General features: G+C 33.1%; 1 protein-coding gene across 4 annotated transcripts in view; it reads right to left on the bottom strand.

Moving 5' to 3' along the window:
• The window catches only part of LOC119076225 (nephrin), a 173,624-nt gene that overhangs the window by 143,698 nt on the left and 14,134 nt on the right, over positions 1–15,792 (bottom strand). For all 4 annotated transcript variants that reach the window (XM_037182881.1, XM_037182882.1, XM_037182883.1 and 1 more), the window contains exon 2: positions 1,924–3,023. In XM_037182881.1, the coding sequence (XP_037038776.1) occupies positions 1,924–2,035 (112 nt within the window). In that variant the 5' untranslated portion in view covers positions 2,036–3,023. The remainder of the gene's footprint in view (positions 1–1,923; positions 3,024–15,792) is intronic.

Below are 15,792 nucleotides of genomic sequence, written 5' to 3'. Positions count from 1 at the left end.
AACATTTTGAGATGTAGACCATCACTTTATATATCACAGCTTTCCTTCAAAATACATCACTTTTCCACGCAAATCGAATCGATGTTGTCATCAAAATTTTCGGTTTTAGAACAATGTGAATTTCACTTGCAAGTAAAATCAGTTTGGGTAGAAAGAAAAATCACACTAATGTGTCACTGCAATGGTATGTGAGGTATCGTTGAAAGCTGAGTTCAACCTCGTTCAGGACAACCTACTTCAGAAACAAAAACAATCATCTAAGTGCGAAAGATAACTTTTTAAAGTTGAACTTAGTTCATAAAGATTTTCGGATTTGCGTTGCACTAACAATAAAATGCAAATTTTCTTGACGTTTTCCACCCAATTTTCAAAAACTTTTTGTTGTAAATTCCTCATGAAATTGTGAGTTAAGTGATGATTAATTTGACCTACACAACGCACTTCAAGCAAAAGTAACCATAGTCGACACCCGCCAAATAGGACACTATATATCTTATATGAATTGGTTTTTTACAGTGTTTTACATTGTCAAGTTTCAATACCCTACTTAAAGTACCACCTAGTTAGATTATGCATCTTCTGTTTGAGGTATTACTACAAAGTTGAGCAACATTTCTACTTTGAACGTCTGAAAAGTTTGCAAAACTGCATTTTTTCAAATACTACGTAAAATAAACTTGGCGACTTTCCTGACATTTTCCGAATTGTCTCTTTGTGACCATCGGAAAATGGTTTCACTAAATATTTCTCTATATTAAAAAAATTGGGCGATCCCTCAAAACATAAAATAAAATAAAATTTTCTAGAAAATGATCAGGAGGCTCATGGAACACTATGTGATTTTTGCATAAAAATTACAGTTTATAGATCGATCCACCCTAATACACGTCGCGATGTGTTCCAAAACGTTACTGCCACATTCATAAATCTATTTTTGACATCAGTACGTCACTTTGCGACCCCTTTATGTACCGAATTACCCTACAGTAGACTTTCGAAAAACCAAGAAAAATTTTTCTTGGTTTTTTGGGTTTTGGAGCCCATTTTCCCCTTGAGGGGTTTGTAAATTTTCCTTGTTAAATATAAAAATCCTAAGAACGTTTTAACTTGCATTGAGACACCTCAAGCATATTCCTTATGGTATTTTCTATGTTCCCCTGCCTCTCGCCTTCACTTACTGCTGCAGAAATGTTAGAGACAATGATTTTATTTCATGAGGCTTTTTTGAAATTTTTTGGTTATTGATGAAAATGTGGAATACGAGATCTGTTTTACAGCGATTGGTGAGCAGGTTGGTTCGGGAACATAGAAAATACCATAAGGTGTATGCTTGAGGTGTCTCAATGCAAGTTGCAACGTCCTTAGGATTTTTATATTTAACAAGGAAAATTTACAAACCCCTCAAGGGGAAAATGGGCTCCAAAACCCAAAAAACCAAGAAAATTTTTTCTTGGTTTTTCGAAAGTCTATTGTTACTGTAGGGTAATTCGGTACATAAAGGGGTCGCAAAGTGACGTACTGATGTGAAAAATAGATTTATGAATGTGGCAGTATAACGTATTGGAACACGACGCGTCGTGTAGTCTAAAAAAGAACATTTATCACGGGTGCAACTCGGTCAAATCGAGTCTTTTACTTGCCAGTCCGAGAAATGCGTCAATCACCACAAATTATTGTCACCAACTCATGGACAGCAAGAATACTTTAGAGAGAGAGAGAGAGAAAGAAACTGAAATGGGAAACGCCAGTTCATTCTTGCTTTTCATTAGTTTTTCTTAAGAAAGCTAACAAAAGTTTACTCGTCGTCTCTGAGCTGCGAAGATATCTATTTGATCACTTCTTAAACAAGTGAACAAGTGGTCAGTTTTACTTTTGATTGAAATAAAAGTCTGTTTTTTTCTAGAAAAAAGCAACAAAACTCACCATGCTTTTCCTTGTCCATGTTCGCTTCGATTAATCCGTGTGAAAATTGCACATACAATGTGATGACAACAATCACTAACCTAAAAGTATCACTAAAACATTTAATTTCCATTTTCACGGTTGACTATATCGTTCGTTTTTTTTCCGTCGACAAAGTTTATTTATGAAATTGGACATGCAATTTGTGTTGCCATCGCCAAGTGGATAATGAATGATTTACACGAATAACGGCTTAAGTTCGACCAAATGGTTGCTATTTAATTAGTCCATGCACGTAACAAATAAATGCAAATACATTTGACTTTTCCATGATTATTTGTATGACACTTTTTGACCATTTACACAATTAAATCTATTTACCGTTATATTTGTTATGTTATGTTATGGCAAAACAATGCAATATCGGAGCGTGTTGGCCTGATTAAAAACGAAAAAAATTCGCGTTCCACTGTGTATATATTCACCCAATGTTTTATGAATCCGAGATATTATTATTAATATTGAATGTTACATAAAAATGATAATGCCCGAATATAATATACAATAGGAATTATTATTTGCACAAATAATTTAAATTTTAATCTGATTTCAAATGTTTCAGTTGCATATTTTTCAATTTCTCCATTGAGATGAAAACTTTATTGATAAATCGGTTTAAATACAAAGGCCCGAACGTGAAGTTTTTAGGTTTACAATATCAACGCTGCCAATTTAATTCGGTTAACGCATATAATCCGCCTTTCCTTCGCATTTAGTTGAAATTTAAATTTTTATGTTTAATAAACGCTTTCCACTCAAAGCGTTGCAACTAAATTTCAATTCTAGTCAATCGTTTGTGTTAGATGCACTCCGCACGTTGGCGATTAGTATTGATCATTTCAATTGAATGTAATTGGGAAACATTAACGAATTTGAAAAACATTTATCAAATTAGATCGAATGTGTTATTGCACTGAACCAATTTTTCATTTACATTATCCCGTGCAATATCCTGTTCGAAATGTTGGTTTTGTTGATCCTGATTTCCGATTATTTTCTGCTTATTTACCACCATGATGGTTTTTGGCTGGGTGTTTTTACGGTGTTGTCGGTTGCATGTACTGGAAATTATGAGAAAAATGGACTTTTAATTGAGTTTTGATTTCTGTTCCAAAATATTGTTCGAGTGTTGGGTAATTAAGGAAAACATAAATGGGAAGATATTTTTGATATAAATATTTTTGGTTTATAAGATATTATATATACGGGTACGTACATACGTATCTGGGGCAGTGAAGGCGATATAATAACATTAGTTTCCGTAAATAGATGTACAAAAATTTATGGCATTTTGATGATGCAAATAATTGCTTTCGGGTGTATCTTAAAGTAGATCTGCACATTGGCGCACGTATTATATTATATTCAATCCGCATTTAGTTGAACCGACTTTCATTTTGAAAATTGGGAAATTTGATTTATTGCAGTTAAAGCAGATGTAGATTAAATTGAGCACTTGCACTACATAATCTAAATATAATTGAGGGCATCGTTAAGAATTGGTTGGCAATTTAAACGTGGCAAGATAATTATTAGTCATGAAACAGAAACAAATGATTCCAAATCGAAGACAAGCCAAATAGTTGTATACAGCACGCAGCAATGCAAACTGCTAATTGCAGTTCAGCATTCCGTGTGTTGAATTCGACACGCGAGGCAATCGAAAGTAAAATTATTCTCCTGTTCAAATTGTTTATTTTTTTAAAACTAGATTAAGAGAAAATGTGTCTCGAGTGTAATCGTAAACCTTCAGCAATTTATTCCAGAAAGAAATGTTGAGGAAGCGTTCAACTTATTTCATAACGCAAAAACTCTACTTCTTCTTGCCATAAATTTTTTTCTAACGGTTAATATAATAAAAAAATCTGTCACACCAGCCCAGACACCTTCCGCCCTTAGTTCATGAAAGATTTCTGAGTTTTCAAACTGACAATTTCGAAACTCACAATTTCAAGTAGAAAATTTCAAATTAAAAATTCATAAATACGGAAGGGTGATTTTGTTCAATTGTTTTGTCAGTTTGAAATAGTTGATATTCGTTTCTATCAGAGTCAGCTCCCTTCGTTTCACGCCGAAGTGAAACTTTTTATTTACTTTATGAAAAGTCTGATATATACTTCAGAAAATGTATGGGTGTTTTAGTTGACGGAAATACATTCACGACCCACATAACTACACACAAGAATATGTTGATGCGTGTGATAACTTAAGGCGTAACACAAAATCCAAATTACACAATTTTGTGAGAAGTACTGCAGGAGTTGCTACAAGTATGGGAATGTCAGATATCCTTGTAAGGGTGCGTTCACAAATGACGTTACTCTTTTTAGACATTTTCAACAGTCCCTTCTATTCTCCCCTCGTCATGCAAAGAAAGAGTCAAAATTGACCAACATTTTTTGTAACATTTCCTTGAATACCTTCTTTAAGGCGTGACGGCATTGTTGCAGTAATTTGTAAGAAAAACTATTTCCAGTGGAAATAACAAAAGAATTTCCAGTATTTCTTTTGTTATTTTATTGGAAATTGTTTTTCTTACAAATTCTGGCAGATTAGTGAACACTGAACAGGCCCTGATGAAATTTCAAAATTATGAAATATTTGTGAATGAGAAAAAATTGTGATCTGTTCCATTGGTATCATTTATAGTCAGACAGAAAAGAGAATTATTTCACAAAATTAAATTTAATTTGCGTACTGACTGTGTGCGTGCATTAGAAAACTATAACTGTGTTCCATTATAACAATTTCCTTATAAATTTATTTTCCATTTCACTAATCGCAACAAAATGTGAGCGTACCATCTTACAACGAAAAAGAATTATGGAATTTACGTTTTACATCCCCAAAAAACACGAAATTGTTACATGTACAGTGTACACACACGCGCAAGAATTTCCTTCCAAGTTCGAATTGAAATATTGCCGGCCCAATTAATTACACAACAAGTGGGAAAGACGAGAATCGAGAAAATTTACGACAAATGAAACAAGTTGTAGCTTAGATAATGCCTTGGAATTTTGTGAACATGTGTATTATGTATTCTCATGAAATAAATTTAATTTTTGATAAATTGGAATAGTGTGGCGAAATGTTGAATACATTAGAGTTGGAAACTTTATGGGATTTTCGAATATAAGTAAAGGCAAAGTGAATCCCCCGTCTGCATGTTGTTATATTGAAATAGACATATATATTAAACCCCGAACTTAATAGGTTGTTTTTGGGTATCGGATAAGCGGTAAGATTTCAATTGTGTAATTAACTACGGATACATATAGCCCAATGTGGTCGAAAGGTCTATACAGGAATTACGAATTGCGAAATATTATTCAATTTATCCTAAAAAGAGAATAAATTAACAGAATGGACACGATTTTTGGTTGTTCTCTGGCTTCCTTTATAATGTTCAAATGCCTTATTAATCATCATCCAATTTCAATTGAAAACAATTAACCAACAAAATCTTTCAGACTTCAGTGTAAATAGACATTAAATTCAAAAGTGATTTAAAATTCAAATTTCTATCGTGTTTCAACTGAAAGAGATTTTCGTTTACTTAATATACTTTTGAAACGATGGGGGGGGAGAGAAGAAACAATCGAACGAACATTGTCTATATTACCATATAAACCACAATACACCATCGTGAAAGGGAGAGCAAAAAAACACGCTCCACATCATAACAAAAACCGATGAAGAAACACATCCTTTCATCCATTCACAGTGAAAAAGTATCTCTCATAATTGTAATAAACACCGTATACCTGGCATACAATTGAAATTTACGACAAAAACAGCTCATGATGTTTTCATTCAGAACACAATTCTCCCGAGAGGTAAAAGTTTAACAGGAAAAAAATTGTGCCAAGATAATATTTCGCATTTTCAACAACAAATGAATTGGATGAAAAGAGTGCCTGAATGATTCAACCATCCACACATAATTTGTGTAAACCACCCTTCGATATTAATGTACATTTCCACACAACAAGCAACAACAACAGGCAGCAGTATAAGTACAGACTACAGAGCTTTCTTTTCATAATAGCTGAACATATTGTATACACGTTACGTACGTTATATGTACGTCATGAATGAAAGCCTATTTTGGCTGGTTCGTTTGATTAAAATAGCGAAATTGGATAGTGAATGTGGGTGGAACGACAGTGTTATTGAACCGCTTGTATAGCACACTGCACAATGTATTTATATGCGGGTGAATCTAAACCGTGTGTCTTACGAATTTTGATTTATTGAATGGAATCAAACACCGATATATACAAACCAATTCTTCAGTCTTACATGGAGATTCTAGAATTATTAATTGAATTTTTCGAAATATAGAAACGGACTATACGCTGTCACATTTCTAATTTATCTTCCGATAAATTCGCTTTTATTATTTGTATTTTATTATACCAGATGTTGGTTGGCTTAGCTGTGATGGTGTGAGATAACTCATTTGTTAGCGCTCGCCGAAATGTTTTTAAGATTTGGGCAGCGCAAGTTTGAGAATGGGAGAAATAGACAGAAATGAAATTGCCATGGAAATTTTTCATTGTGCGAGTACATTTTCAATGAATATTATTCATATAGAGTTATGAATGAGATAAAACTTTCTCAGGCGGCCAGCATGTCAATGATGTGATAGTCACAGTATATTTGATTTAATCTGACAAAGTGAATCTTTCACTTCATTTAGTTGCAACATAAAATACATTTTGCTATATAAGACAAAGACGACATTAGATAGAGCTCGTTTTTAGCCCCGTACGAAGTACGAAGGGGCTTATAGGATTACGATGCCGTGTGTAATTGATGGAATTCGAAGCAGACGGTAAGGGCAAAGTGTTTGCCTATGTTCATAGATGACGAATCCGCAATAAAAATTTGGGCCGTCTGTCCGTCTGTCTGTCACGTCGATATCTTGAGTAAATCAAATCCTATTTCAAAATTTTTTTTTTCCCCTGAAAGATAGTCAAAATAGTGAGGCTAAGTTCGAAGATGGGCATATTCGGGTCGGCCCTTCGTGAGTTAGGTCTTTTGGTGATATTTATGGCAAAATAAACGATGGAAATGTAAATGACACGGCAAATGATAGGTATTGTCAATACCAATCCAGGAAAAAAAGTCGGAAATCGGGTGAGTGGACCGTGAGTTAGGGCCTTAGAAGTGAAAAGCTACTAGGGCCCTATGTGTATTTCACATAGAACTCAAGTAAATTTAATCCGTTTTTCGTAATTTTTGTTTCATTTGGAAGGTAATCGAACGCCGAATAGAAAGTTGTTGAAAAAAAATTAAATTTGGCTCCTTGGACTAAGGCCACTACTAGGGCCCTATGTGTATTTTACATTGAACTCGAGTAAATTTCATTCGTTTTTCGTAATTTTTGTGTCATTTGGAAGGTAATCAAAGGCCGAATAGAATGTTGTTGAAAAAAAAATTAAATTTGGGTCCTCGGACTAAGGCCGCTACTAAAGCCCTATGCGTATTTTACATACAACTCGAGTAAATTTCATCCGTTTTTCGTAATTTTTGTTTCATTTGGAAGGTAATCGAACGCCGAATAGAATGTTGTTGAAAAAAAATTAAATTTGGGTCCTTGGACTAAGGCCGCTACTAGGGCCCTTTGTGTATTTTACATATAACTCGAGCAAATTTCATCCGTTTTTCGTAATTTTTGTTTCATTTGGAAGGTAATCAAAGGCCGAATAGAATGTAGTTAAAAAAATTAAATTTGGATCCTCGGACTGAGGCCGATACTAGGCCCTATGTGTATTTATACTCAATAAATTAAAATTTTAGGGCTATTTGAAATTTTTGTTTTATTTGAAAGGAACGTCGTACGGGGCTTCGTAATTGCGCTATGCGCAATTTCTAAGATGTACACATTACATAATAATTTTACTTTAACTACTTTAACCGGCGCATAGGCTTACGGTCAAAGTAGGGTGACAGACGCACTAGGGTCACGTACGCAATAGATATACGGGTTTGTACGGGGCTCAGTCGCAGCAAACGCTCCGACTGTTCTGATGGCTCGTTTAATTTAAAACAGGTGATATAACCGTCGGAAATCGTGAACTGATTGTAGTCTTCGTGAATCACAAAAATTACCAAGCTATTCTTTGAGAATGACCTCAAAATACTAGATTTAAATGAATGTAATCCACAATGTAAGTACTATTTTAAGTAAATTCCCAATCTAGTACTTCAAAGTCTTAGAAACGCATGGTTCTCTTCTGTATATTCCTGTGAATTATTGAAAAAACCAAACCCGTTGAGGATACAGAATTTTTAAAGCGGCCCAACCTTCTTGTATCATATATTTACAATGGTAAATAGGGTGGGTGCGGGCACCCGAAAACCAGTTAATAGACCATAATTATCACCCATATTGCTTAAATGATAATAGCAAGTTAATTATGAAGAAACTGACCAATTAGTTCCTAAAAACTATCCAAAAACTTCAATGATTCATCATTTTAAAGCATTTCGTACAAACAAATAATTGACCGTAAGTGGAAGATGTTTTATTAAGTAATTAAATGATAGTTTTCTTTATTGAACATGAGCTATCATGTGTAATTACTGTCTATTAAGTTTTTCGAACTCGATTCGGAGAACAGTAATAACTCTCATTGAAGCTTAATTTTTAATTTGATGTAATTTTGAAGTCCTTCCAATTGGTCAAATTGATCTCTACGGCTTTCTACAAACATAAAAGCTTGCCTTTCGTGTTTTATGAAATTCGAATTCTATTTATGGATTAGATCTACGAAAACAAATATTTACTAATCAACTAATCACAGCGAACTTACAGTGGAGTGGAATCGTGAAAATAGATATGCCCTTTCTGAAGACCTAAAGGACGAACATAAAATCGATTTCTGATCTTTTGCATAAATCGAAATTCCGTATGTGTAGCTTTCTAACGAAAAAGAATTTGTGTGTCATTCGTAATTAATTTGTAAGTCAAAATTCTAAAATGAAATCAAATCAATGATATAAGTAGCATTAACGAAACCATTCCAATCAAAGAAATGCGAATGATTTTCGTTCAATGGTTTTCAGGGTTTACCCAGCGAATGAACGCTTGGTTACATTACACACAGATACAGATGTGTTCCATTAGATCGACAACGCGCTTTATGTGTTCCATTATTTCACATAAATAAAACACATTTTAAAAGAAAATTTTATTTTTCAATTCACTTTACATTTATGTTGTGTACACGATATGTGTGCTTTCAATGTGTCTTCTTTTTTGTTTGACTATGATACGACGATGTGTAGCAAAAACAAAGGGAAAATGCAAACAATACGATGTTACGAACGGGAGGAGTTGAAAACAATATTCGTTTATAAAGTATGTTTATGGAGGAGTAAATGTGAATTGGAAAAATGTCTTTGCTGAATATGCTGACAGAATAACAAAACAAGCAAGAAGAAAGGGAAAAAATGTAGAGTCCTAATAAAGATAGAGTATTTATTATGGAACATCAGTTCAATAGTTCGAGTTACTATATATATATAATGTGGAAGACAAAACTGGGAAAATATAAGCCAAATGTAATAAGAAACGAACATTTTATTTTAACATTTCTTGGATGGAATTGCAAACGACATTCATACACTAACGAATTATCTAGACTGTTCTCTCGTTCTATTTCGCTTTTTTTCATCGCCCTTTTTCCTCAAAACACAATTGAATTCTTTATTTTATTAAATAGTACTTAATCTTCGTCACAATTGAAAAATGAAACAGAAAAGAACGGAAAAAATATTATTTGGTCGCAGTGTTTTCAACGAATTTTCAAACGGACAAAATTTCGAAAAGAAAAACTTCGTCTTTTATGGATTTGACAAATTTTATCAATCAATCATCATCGAGAACGAAGTGAAACCCATTCTATTTTCCATTTTCTATTTTCTTTTTACTAAGATTAAATGAAATTGAAAAACATTAGCTAAATTGCAGGACAGCAGCGATGCCAAACACAATAACTTTTTTTTTGCTCTAAAGTTTCATTCTCTGTGTAACCATATTTTCTCTAGTCCTTTCGAAAGAATGATAACTCCTTCTGCTGAGCGAAACTTCCAGTACGTTAAGACAAATTACTAATTTATTTTCCATTCTTTTTTTTATAAATATTTTATGGAATTTTCTTATGCTGGTTAAACGAAGATAATTAATTGCCGTGGCTTAAAGCTATTTATTCTTCTTTGATTGATTAAAACTTTATTAAAAGTGAAATGATGTTCTGTGCGCGAGGATATAGAGTAAACTCATTTGTTTGGTTATGTGATTTAGATGTCTCTTACTCTACTCGTCAAGTCATGTTTTTGTTTGCTTTCAAACGGGAATATTCGGCGAGCGTTAATGTAAATCAAATTTATTCGACAAAAAGAGTTCGAGACCAAAAAAATAACGTTTAATTTTTCTTTATTCTCACCGGTACTCGCTCATCTTTCTAAAAACTCACTTCCACAAGGAAATCAAAGTTTACGCTGAAGTTATAAAAAAAATAACTCCCAATAACCACCCCTAGGAAAAGGTATTCACACTGTATTCTGAATCACAAATAGACCATTTTTATTTAGTTTATGCACTCGAAAACCAGAAGAAACTAATGGAATGTTGATGTCTGTTTGAATAAATGTTTTAAACTCTGGGGAATGTGGAGGAATATTTTTTTTGCGTGGAATAACATTTTGGTGGTTTTGTTTTAAAACTATACGTCGGTATGTTTACTACGTATACTATTCAATTCATATACCTCTCTGTTTGTTATATACCGAAAGGTAAAGTCATTCAGGAAAAAAAACTTTTTGAATTGTGAGAAATTTTTCAAAAAAAAAGATATATTCTCCAAGCGGTTCTGGGATTTGATGGGGCTTCGGCGTTCCCTTTTTATTAAGTTGTTTGAAAAATGGTTTTTAATAAGAATGAGACATAATTTTGAATGGTTTGTTATGTATATTTTGCCTTGTACCACTCGACTGACGTACACGCTATTGTATATAATTCTTAGTAAAAGAAACATTATTCTCCATGGTGTTTTTAAAATAAAAACTGAACTTCAGGGATGTACAATAAAAAGTTTTATCATTGTTGTTAAAACTTTTCGAAAAAATTAATTAAAAAAAATCTTTTATTGTTCTCTTGAAGCGTTTCATATTTGTTGTACGTTTTGTCTATAAAAAGAAAGGGTTTCATAATTGAAAATCAATAGAAAAGTATTCATACAACGTCAAAGTACTGATTATTTTTTGTTTGGCTACCTAGATACCTTAACCTTTTTATTAGACAACACAATTATTGTATTTAAAGTGAAATGAACGCATCGATCTCGACATTGTTTTCAATGTTCAACTCATTTTAATGGGCTTTCCCATGAGAAACGGCTCCAATTTCTCGTATTTACAACGAATTTTGCTATTGTGAAAAAATATAATGATTTTTAATCAACATTTCACCCTAATATACCAGTTAGGGTGTGTTACTTAAAAAAATTTTATTGTCAGAACAAATAGCTATTTTCCTGTACTTTACAACCACCATTGTACGACAATTCACCTGTTCGAACTTAGAAGCAAGCGTATCGCTTAGTACTTATGACCAAATATTTTACTTTATTTGTAAACATCAATCTCAGTCGACCACGGACACCACACAGATGATTTGATTATGGATAACGTATCTTGATTACTGATCGATAATTTTTTTTTATTCGCGTGATAATTGATTCAGTAAAAAAAATCTTCAGAGGACTTTCCGTTCATATAGAGATGATTCGTTCGAAATTTTTCTCTTTAACAGATTCCACAAGTTCATCCAATATTAACCTTGACTTTGACGTACTGCCTTTGTCATTCACTTAGATAAACACACGTTGTGCACGATCATTTATCTAGATGTAGTACTTTGAAGTCAAGGTCGATAATATTTGTCTTTTTGATTTAAAATAATCGAATCAGCAAAATGCTTCTAAAAATCTGATATTGACACATTTTAAATGTGAAAGACTGTAATACAGTTGGTGCAGTGAAATTTCAGCCTGAATTTGCCTCAGCTGTTTTTCAGCTGATCCACAGAAGCATTCATTCTATTTCCCTACCTTCAATTGTAACTGAATCTAATTTTTTAGCCTATTTTCCGTGAAACTTTCGTGAAATTCGTGAAAATATTTGTATGAAATTTCTCGAAATTTTACTAAAATTTCTATAAATTTGTAAAAGCGACTATTGTCTGGCATAAATTTTTGATATTTCACTATATTCTAACTCAACAATATTTTTTTCATCAAAATTTGACTGCACTTGTTTTAAAATATCATAGGGTTGCCGAATTTTGAGAAATCTACCAAAAACTCAAGAAAATAAAATTTGTGAAATTATTAAATAGGCTCACTCCCTGCACTTTTCAAATAATCTAGCACAAAAATCATGTTTTATATAGATAATTCGCACCTCGTCTAAACTTAATGTTAACGCAAAGTAAGCACTTTTCAAAATTTCTTAATTTCTTGTATCTTCTTATGCCGAATGAGAGCATATAGATTTCGTGCAGAGTGAATACTTTGCGAAATCTTCTTTTTGTCTGATTCCCCATTATATAGGAAAATCAGCTTTTAATAACTTCTAAGAAAAACTTTTTATTGATTCTTATTGCACAATTTGACAATTCGTGACCAGCAGAAATTGTATTTAATACAATAAAAGAACCGACCAAATCGGCACACCCTAAATATAACCAATAGAACAGATATATTCCAGATAAATTCGCTCGCAAATATGGCACCGTATAAATGAATTAGTTTATGGATAAGTGGCTGTACGCAATCGTGTATGGGGAAATTTTATAACATTTAAATTCGTTTAATTAGCACATTTCACTGAACTGCTACAAATACTTGGTTGTATGAAACCAAAAATAACCCAGGAAGTTTAGCAATTTGGATGTGTATTAACTACGTACAAACGTGCTGTTGTTGGTTTTGAGGTTTTGGAAAATGTTCCCGTAACTATTTACCATAAAATCAAATAAATTGCTGAGGTACATTAAGTTCAGCAGCTTTTTTTTCAATAAATATTTAGTCAAAATCCAATTACCAGTCGGTTAGGAGCTGCAGAAACATTGAATGAGATTGGTAGAAATTAACAGATTCGGATGTGTCTAACTATTTTTGTTAGAACAAGGTTAGACAGATTTATTCATTACCTCATACTGCAGCGCTCCAGTGTGTCTGTCTATAGCCAAGCCATAAGCCATGACAAGATTTCACTGGAGTTTGGTTCGCGAGTATTGTTTCATTGAAGAATACAAGTCAATCAATGCGTATTAATTGATTAGTCCTTCGTCAAGCATTCACTCATATTCGAATGCTATGCGTTTCTTGTATGCATCATAGAACACGTTGAATTAATACTAGAGAGAAAATATCATCGAAATTTTCTGATATATTTATATACTCACCACTAACTGGTTCCCTGGGGAGATATGTTAATTATTAACTATTCGTAATCGAAATGCGGTACTGTGTTTGACTAAATTTACGACAGACTCACTAGAGGCTTAGTTGACGCGTGTTATACTCTACCCATTGATTTCTGATTACTGATTTAGACGAATTGCAATTGTCGTATACGAGTATATAAAAAGGAGACAGTTTCAATCGGAACTTATGAAAGGTAAATCGGTAAATTTTGTTAATTGCTCTAATTGGTACGAAATTTGTAATTATGTCGTTTTCATATCTGTTTATATTTGAGACATTCACGTTTCACTTATTCAGTCTAATAGGCTAATAAAAGAACAGCGATGTTCGACATGACTTTATCATATTTCGTCGTAATTTTCGATGTTGTCGCCGCAAAGTGTATTCGATTCCAAAGAAAAGAAAATATTTTTAGAATTTAAATAAATTTCCAAGCCATTGATCAATTTCCTTCTCTCTTTTTCTTCTGTTAATTTTTTCCCCCGTTTCAATCGTTGCTATTTGGGTCAACCAACATCATTCATTTATTTTCGTTGATTTCGTTTCCGAATTATTTTCAAATAGCAAAATTTTCGAACATAAAACTTTATCTAATTATAAAGTTTCTCTTTTAGCATTTTCCAACGACCGCATGGAAATTATTAGCCTTTAATTTACAAAATCGAATTTATTGAATCAGAATCTTGCTAATTCATTCCAATTTTGATTTGAATTTATATTCCTTAAAATGTTCATTGAACAAATTATTTTAGTTGTAATTAATTGTTGCATATTTATGCGGATCATTTTCTGATTATTATTAACTAGATTGCAAGATTGTTGGAAATTAAAGCGGACGAAATTGCATAACAAAACAAAAAGTCGAAACTAACTAACCATAACTACAACCAGTCAAAGCTGAATTTAAGCTCTGTCCACAACCAAAAACTTATGTACAGCGTGCAGTGTGTTTATAATTTGTAGTACTCGATCTGACTTTTTTCGTGAATACACTTTTTGATTCTTTTATAAAATTGGAAGGTTTTTACCACAGATCTTTCATGGGAACTAAACAGATTGTTATGAACATGAGATTATTTAAGAGTGATATCGCCGAAACTTGAACCAATTTTGGTGAAAATAAATACAATGGTTCGGCAATCCAGGCAAGCTACAGCTCGTTTGAATCGTCTTTCAATTCTAAGAAATAGGGATCTTTTAGTTTTTCTGTTAGTTTACCATTTTTTGGGTGAACATGTGAAAAGTGATAGCATGTCAAGGGGTGGTGAAAACAGTTTTTTTGTGATAGCTCAAGATAGACATGTTTCTAAAAGTTGAAAATTTGTAGGAATATAGGCATTTGACAGACCTTCATCAAGAGTATAATCATCGGACTTATGACTCAAAATATGGTCAATGTTTGGACAGTCCTACTGGCTTGCAACAGAATTTATCCGCGGAACTGACTATAGGGTTTTGTAGCTGGACTTACCCTCTTTCGTTCCACATATAATAAACCTAAGATAAATTCTGTTGCAAGCCAGTAGGACTGTCCAAACATTGACCATATTTTGAGTCATAAGTCCAGAACGGGTGGCGGCCCATACCGATGATTATACTCTTGATGAAGGTCTGTCAAATGCCTATATTCCTACAAATTTTCAACTTTTAGAAACATGTCTATCTTGAGCTATCACAAAAAAACTGTTTTCACCACCCCTTGACATGCTATCACTTTTCACATGTTCACCCAGAAAATGGTAAACTAACAGAAAAACTAAAAGATACCTATTTCTTAGAATTGAAAGACGATTCAAACGAGCTGTAGCTTGCCTGGATTGCCGAACCATTGTTTTCAAATTGGTTCAAGTTTTGGCGATATCACTCTTAAGGTCTATTATTTGTAATTTGAATTACCGAATGTACTGTTTAAACCACCGAAATTAATTAATTTACTGACAAAATCATCAAACTTATTTTTTGATAATTTCAGTAGTTTCATCGGTAAATTGGGTAATTCAAATTACAAATAATATGTCCTTCCTTAAAGGATCCCACAATTATTTCCCAGGCTACAAAATCGATTCTATTATTCGCTAGTACCACTTCAATTTCAGGTGAGACACGGTGTCTCTTCTGATTAAGTGTCTTGTGCGATATCATAACAGGCCCAATAGACACTTCAGTGTTGTTCTTCGCACGTGTTAAACCAACCGTTTCGTGCGCTCTCGACCATATTCCAATAGGAAAAGTACGAACTGTAAACTTGATGACGTCACGTCAGAAAGATATCGAGTTCTGTATTAATAGCACCATTATTATCCTACAAATTGTCCTACTAAAAAAT

Source organism: Bradysia coprophila, unplaced genomic scaffold (assembly GCF_014529535.1).
Source record: "Bradysia coprophila strain Holo2 unplaced genomic scaffold, BU_Bcop_v1 contig_232, whole genome shotgun sequence".
Lineage (NCBI taxonomy): Eukaryota > Metazoa > Arthropoda > Insecta > Diptera > Sciaridae > Bradysia > Bradysia coprophila.
The sequence above is the reverse complement of the archived record's forward strand: the minus strand, read 5'-3'. Positions and strand labels throughout refer to the sequence as shown.